Below are 7,500 nucleotides of genomic sequence, written 5' to 3'. Positions count from 1 at the left end.
AGTTCCTCACGAAAACGGCGAACCTACAGAAGATATAAGATCCAGATATTCTTGTTTGTATTTTAGTTACAGTTAATAGAAATATCGACACCTGCCAGATGACACAAAATAATATATGGAGATCATTACAGAAAAAGAGAAAACTGTAATACCATAATTTTTCATTTATGGAGTGACTGATATCCTTTCATTGGTTAGCTGGATGAAAAAGTAGTAAAGACTGATATACAAACATTCTAATATAAACAGGTTAAGATGGAATATCTGAACACTTTTTAAATTATATTTACCTGAGCTTCCCTCATCCTTAGCAATCTATGAAGTCGTTCATTGAACTCCATCAACTCTCCATGCATCTCTGCAACCTAAATTTTTTTGTTATAATAATTAATGGGAAATAATTAATGATTTATCAATAATGATACTGTAAATGAATATGATTCCCTTTCTTTTTACTATTTTTTTTTTATAATGATGTAAGAACTGGTTAAAAATCAACTTCACTTTAAAAAACACCTTTGATAGTCTAAGCAAATACAATTAAAAGATAGGGATGGCTGACTACTACTTAACTGTCTGGTTATACATTACATGGGCAAAAGGTAAGAAATAGGGTATATATTTGCAATAAACAAAAATGACATTTCAGGATGAAAAAGTTAACTGAAGCCACTGGATATATTTGGTACCATATCCATTGTAGTTTTAGCTTATTAACCCCAACAACCTAGATGACATGACCATCATATAACTTGCCATAGTGACAATTTCGGCTAACGGCCGGGATAACAGGAATAACTCGCCACGAGTTCACAAACCTCTTAGAGGATGATCAAGACTCATTTGGCATTTTGGAAGAGGCTTTTGCATTATTTCCATCGATAAACTAATGTGGAATTTACTGTTCATGAGCCATGACTTGAAGACTGCAAGCTCCAAGGAGGACACTATTTCCATTCTCAGGATCCTATTCCTAACTGCTGTGACTGGAGGCACAGGTTGTATTAGAGAAAATAAAATATTATGAAAAAAAGACACAAACAACAAAAAGTTAATTACTGTTCTTATTCTTGCACTGAATTATGGACCTGGAGATATTATATGGAGTCTGTGCATTAAAACAGTCTATTACCATCTGGATAAAGCAAATGAAATGACAAATATCTGTATTTTGGGCCAAATGCCTGCAGTGAAGCATACCTGTATAAGCTTTGTCTCATAGGCCGTGGCTTCCTCATGGTAGTCACGGTACTCAGGCGGTGTTCTGATTTGTGGCTGTGATGTGGCCTCACTGCTGCTGCTGCTCCCTTCCCGACGCAGGAGTTGCACTGCTCCAACGTATTTCTTCAACTGATGCTTTAGTAATTCATTTTCCCTATGGATACCATATGGTATATATCAGCATTATATCTAGAAACATCTACACTACTCTGGATATTATAAATGAAAGATATTTATAGTTATGTCAAAATACAAATAATATACTTTTTACAATTACTAGATAACTTGATCATATATCCAACCCTTGCTGAACAATAAAGCATTATTGTTGATCTATGTTCCAACCTTGTAATGGTATTGATTTTGGTATTGAGCTTATCAATAGTTTCTTGATATTGACTCTGCTGATGAGCAATTTCTGCTCGAAGCGTTGATGTTGTCTCCATTTCCTGAGTAAGAGCAGCAGCCACCTCCATCCTCCGCCCTTCTGCTGCATCACGAGCTCTACTTATTTCTAATACTGCAGATTTTAGCTCCTCTGTTAGATAAAAGAAAAACAACACTGAAATTATTACACAAAAAGCCTTTCTCCAAATAAAGTAGCACCTTTACATGACTGAATTCAATGGAATGAGGTGACTGGTGAGGTCAAGCAGGCATAGTAATTGTCTCCTAATAAAACAAAACCATGGTGGACAATGCACATATACATGCACTCCCAGACAATATGATGTAATCTCTAATTTTAGTCCTGAAAGGTTTTCTACTCTGAATATTAACACTGACATGGAAGATAGACTGACTCTATGCCCCTATTACAGTTTCTGACTTCAGCTTGTTACTAACCCATTGTGAGTGTTGTTTCTCCACTTGACTGGCTGGGAAGGGTTGAGGTGAATGACCCTGGGCTTGTAACCCCTGTTCTTTCATGTGTTCCGACTATGCCTTCTACAGCTGCTGCTGCATCATCTACCTCCTGAAGAAAAAACAATAAAAAAAGATTCACAAGAATAGTTATGAACATTGCGAATTTGCTCACAATATTTTTCCCCTAAGGCTTCACAACCTTCCTGCTGACCATCACATGCTTCGGAATTGCAACTAACTAATTGAAAACCATTGTTTGATGGTATCATGGTAGTGAAATATGTGAATGAATCTACTTGACATGGTAGCTAAGTTGACAACCTCCTCACTTACTGTATAAATAATGAAAACTATTTGAAATAGCATCACATGAATGACATTTGTTAACTATTTTACTCCTTATCTTCAGAATTTCTGTGTATGACTGAGGGTTCTTATGATATAATTATGTCTGCATGTTGTGCTACTTCTTTCATTTGAGTAATTAGGCATCTAGTATTTTGTTATAAAGTTCTGGTTATGGATTATAGTGTTGGGAAGTTATGAAAAATCTATTTTTAGACAAAATTATTGGCCAATAAAATATTTTCTGGTCTGTAATGTGACTTCCACTGACACTGAGCTAAAATAATCCCAAAAACAATCTTTGGATATAACTCAAACAAATAAAAACAGAGAGGAGCAAATAATTGGGAGTTACAAGAACAGTTTAGATAACTATAACTATGAGTTCATGATCAAGCCCCACAAATAGCAATAAAAACCTAGTACTATCAGACTACTTACGATAACAATAATCTTAACATACTTGGCTATAGCTGTTAACTGATGTGTTGTCATCTGACTGCACACTCTCAAAAGGAGTGACACCTCGTGGACTGACTGGTATTAATCCTTGAATACTGTGTGACCCAACAGGAGTCAGGACTGTTCCTGTAATGTCCCCTTCACTGAAAAATTGATACAGATTATAAGAACACAGAAGATGGATTTCAAGCAAATGTCATGAGAGCAATGATTACCTGACAATGTTAATATTTCCAGAGGCCCTTTATCTATTTATGATTTTTACAATAAATGATCAATAAACTTTCATACCCAGTGCATATTTTTTCTTCTCAAGCTTTGTCTAAAGCTAAAAACTTTTTGCATCTTGTAAACTGATAAAATTGTGGAAAAAATGAAACCTCACTGTCATAGAGTGAAATCATCTTACCTTGAAGCTAGGCTATCTGCCGAAAGGTTTGACTGACTAGACTTGTATGAACCTGTTTCCTGGTCATAAAGGCTATTTGGTCGCTGAGGTTTTGGCTGAGGCACTACAGTGCTAACAATGGCACTACTATTTGAAAAACCTTCAGAGGGATTGTCTGAGCATTTAGGCAGTATATTTTCAAAGAGCTGCTGGTAACTAGGTTCATTTAGAGATTCACCATCATATTTCATCTTGCTGTCAGTGGAATGGAAACTACTTTCTAAGTCAGAATCGTGCATTGTGGGCTGACCCTCAATCTCCCTGGCATTCTTAATGCCAGTGTTACCCATGCCCTTAGAGCTTTTTGCAGGAGTTTCTGGACTGACACTATCAGAGGTTTTAAGAGCCTCTTTCGCTTGTTGGAGTTCACGCAGATGGACAAGCTTCTCCAGACGGTCAGCATAAGGAGTTGATCCTGCTGTTGTGGGGGCTGGAGAGCTGAGGCAAGTAGTTGGGGCACTGTGATATAAAGGAGAATTTACATCTGGTCTCTCAGGCCTTGACAGTTCATCATCAAAGGATATCAGCTGTGATGGAATCTTTTTCTTTTTTTTCCGTAGCTCTCGTTTCCTAATAGCACTGTTGCTCCCAGCTGAAGAAAAGGAATGTTATATAAATATTATCCTTCTCTAACAAGAGGAACATCTTCATCAAATTGGATTTATTTCATACTCATCTCTTTTACCATATATAGACTGAATATCAAAACATGTATTAACCATATTGTTAAAAATATTGGTTTAAAGGCTTCTCTCTAATACAATCCGTACAAATGTGTGAATTAACCTATTTATCACTTATTCTTCATATACATCAAAGGGACTCACACTGTTCTCTTTTAAATTCTATATAACAAGGTGAAATAATATGGATAAGAAATCAATGTTCTTGGATAAGGCTGGCTGAAGAGAAGAATAACTTGGCTAAATATTCTTAATCTTAATCAAGAAAAAAATAATACCCAACAAAGTCAACTCTTTTCACATACTGGCTGTACTACTTTCACTAGGCTCTGCAATCTGGGCTTCAGGTTCTGGGGGTAAAACTGGGGCTGCTTCCGGCTTCTGCAGGACTTCACTCCAACCACCTCCATTCAGCTCACTGTTGTCAATGCTTATAGCAAACAGAATGGAGTCAAGTCCTGTGGGGAAGCAGATAACAGTACAAAACTATCACCAAACCACAATATTATCTTAGTGTAACTGATAATAGGTTCTATACAAATTGGTGATAAATCAAAATCCCTCTTCCCTGCAGCAGAAATGAAAACTTTGCTGCCTCCATAACAATTTAGTCTTACTTTGAACACCAAAGCATGAATGCTAATAATCACTCAAAAACTTATTACTATGAATATGATCCCATATTCCTATATGATCATCAAGCAACATATACATATCTATAAAAAATGACAATCAATCTATATATATCATTCAACTAGAAAAATAGGAATGCATAACTTAAAATATTGAGAAAACAATCTCACCTGCAGCTAAGTTTGGTAGCATTGCTGCCCTCTCCATGTCACGGAGTAATGCCCACGGTTCATACCACTGCAGCAGAAGCTTCTCATCACAAACCAGTATCTAAAGAGCCAGTGACATAAGAGATAAGAGAAGAACACCTATTTTCTAATAACAAACCAATAATAAACTTGAACAGGGCCACTATTCACATCTCATTTTATTTGCAAACTATATAAATATGAGACAATGATATACTAACATATTACTCTTTCCAAGGTTTTCCTATTGCAATTATAAATATAACAAAATACAACATTCAACAATGACCTACATGCATGTAACGCTCAAGGGAATGCTCATTCAATAAGCTTCGAATCCATGCCCTTCCCCTGCCGAGGTCCGTGTTAACATTCTTCAAAAGCAAAAATCGTTCATATTCATGACGTGTTAAAAGTTCTCGTACATACCACCAAAGGACTGGAATGAGAATAAGAATATTCTAATACAGTGAAACAATATAAAAGAATAAAATAAAAGAAAAAAAGAATGGATGAAAATGATTAATTGTGATTAATATCCTATATTCCCTTTTGGAACTGCAAGTACATAAAGTAATGTATGTTAGAATATTCCTTATCAAATACCTGCATACCATAATCTCCCTAATTTCAGGAAAGGGATAACTTGTAACTCACTACAGACTCTGGAGTTCTCTAATTTACTAAGTGAATTTTGATAAAAAAAAAAAAATATATATATATATATGGTGTAGAAAATGGCAAATTTTGATAGAAAGTGAAAGTAAAAAAAAAAGGGATAAAAGGGAAAAAGAAGAAGTCCATAAGTTAAAAAAGTCCAACTGTGTATACACAAGTATCATGAGTCAAAGATTACAAAGAAACAGACAAACAAAAGAGAAAAAAGAAAAAAAAAGAAAAACAAAGAAGAAAAAGAAAGACTGAAAAAAAGAAACAGAAAAAAAAAAAAAACACTAAACCAACTACAACGCATGAAGGTTCAAGGTGAGCTGCCAGTTTTTCCTTTTCTGAGATTTTTAAGGCACTACAGATTAAAATATGGTGAGGTGAAAACAAGAAGCAAATCCATGTAACATCCACTTTCAAGAAATATTGTATCAATATTTATAAAGAATGACAAGGGATCATTTAACATGTTTGTAAAATATCATTCTACTGCCAGCAACAGTACTAAGACAACTCACACATACCATACGTACTTCCTTTTGTTAACAATATATTAATGAGATAGCACTGAAACTCAATCCTTTAGATCTGGGTGAAGTGACCATTTCATCAAGAAAGAATTTCGCTATGGGCAAAGGGAACAAGAATAGACCGATTCAGCAACGCCTAGCAACCGCCCCTAGCAATGAGCACTTGGTGAAAACAAACCCGCTTTGCTTACAAGTCAATTAATTTTTTTGAGAATTTAGATTCTTTGTATGAAAATGCAAACAGTGTTGCTGTTGGTTGTTTGAACCACAACATGATGGGAAAGAAAGGTTTAACCTTTCATACATTCCCAGATCGTGAAAAGAAACCTGAAAATGGAAGCGATGGGTATAGGCCATGAAATGCATGAACACTGATAGGAGTGCCTGGTGGAATATGTTTACTTGTGCTCAGAACATTTTATTGATCAACATATTAATATTTTACACCTTTTGAAATTCCAGACAGATAATCACTTTTAAACTCTATCTACAATAGCTGCTAAGGCCAAACAAGGTCAACATTGTCAACATTAGGTTTGGGCAGCAGTTATATACTCTAAAAAGCACTAACGCAGTTTTATTATTATTATTTTGTATTAAAATTTCTTGTAATATATTGATCTATCATAATTTAAATTTACAGGCAAACCATCCCCGGATCCACCTCACCCAAACTTTATCCGAAGTGTCGTCAAGCACTATCCATAAGATGCCCGTTGCCTTTGTGTATGAAATATCATATGGACCAGCAGATGAAACAAATGAAGAGGGCCTATCTCTTGAGGTCAAATCATTGAGGAGAGAGAAAAATGTGTTGTGCGCTTGTAGGCCTTTATGTGACTTCATTGTCTCCTTTGTATAAACACCTAGTAAATGGGAAGAAAAATGATATTAGGAAATGGCACTGATACCACAGAAAAATACAGCTAAACGTCATGAATTACTATGGCAAATTATGTTATAAAATTATAACTATCATTACGTGGTGTGTTGGTGAAATAGACATAGATGTCAGGATATCTAATATAGGCCATTTCGAAGGATCGTCGATCCTAATTTCGGCAGGCAGGTGGTATGGACACTCTGTTAGCTGCACAGCTTCTAGTTTCGCTTCATATCGCTTTTTCACTTCAGTTTTTAAAGAATCAAAGAATTCATAGGCCACTTTCGCTCATGCTGATAGCGAGGCATCTGCGAACGACGGGGTTTGTTTTCACTAAGTGGAATGGTCACTCCGACTCGTGACGTCATACTGAATTGGTCTATATGCCATCAAGATAATTTTGGATGAAGCCTGGGGTGATGGGAATGACTTGCACAAAGCTCTTGGAGGGTGAATAGACTAAGTAAGCACTTAGGAAGGGGCTCATCCATTATTTACATTGGTAAATAAGTGTGGAATGTACCATATGTGAACCACAACTGAAAGAGCTCCAGAGAGGTCAATATTTCCATGT

The 7,500-nt window shown here is 35.8% G+C and overlaps 1 protein-coding gene across 9 annotated transcripts in view; it reads right to left on the bottom strand.

The window, feature by feature from the left end:
* LOC113816120 (sorting nexin-29) overlaps positions 1 to 7,500 on the bottom strand; it is a 46,660-nt gene that overhangs the window by 14,899 nt on the left and 24,261 nt on the right. For all 9 annotated transcript variants that reach the window (XM_070122014.1, XM_070122005.1, XM_070121984.1 and 6 more), the window contains 10 exons: positions 5,141 to 5,286; positions 4,830 to 4,929; positions 4,332 to 4,484; positions 3,305 to 3,935; positions 2,897 to 3,038; positions 2,068 to 2,197; positions 1,567 to 1,759; positions 1,201 to 1,375; positions 291 to 365; positions 1 to 23 (listed from right to left, as the gene is read on the bottom strand). The exon at positions 1 to 23 is cut by the window's left edge and continues 184 nt beyond it. In XM_070122014.1, coding sequence (XP_069978115.1) covers positions 1 to 23; positions 291 to 365; positions 1,201 to 1,375; positions 1,567 to 1,759; positions 2,068 to 2,197; positions 2,897 to 3,038; positions 3,305 to 3,935; positions 4,332 to 4,484; positions 4,830 to 4,929; positions 5,141 to 5,286 — 1,768 coding nt within the window. The remainder of the gene's footprint in view (positions 24 to 290; positions 366 to 1,200; positions 1,376 to 1,566; positions 1,760 to 2,067; positions 2,198 to 2,896; positions 3,039 to 3,304; positions 3,936 to 4,331; positions 4,485 to 4,829; positions 4,930 to 5,140; positions 5,287 to 7,500) is intronic.

This window comes from Penaeus vannamei, chromosome 1 (assembly GCF_042767895.1).
Source record: "Penaeus vannamei isolate JL-2024 chromosome 1, ASM4276789v1, whole genome shotgun sequence".
Taxonomy (NCBI): domain Eukaryota; kingdom Metazoa; phylum Arthropoda; class Malacostraca; order Decapoda; family Penaeidae; genus Penaeus; species Penaeus vannamei.
This window is presented reverse-complemented; position numbering and strand designations above follow the sequence as displayed.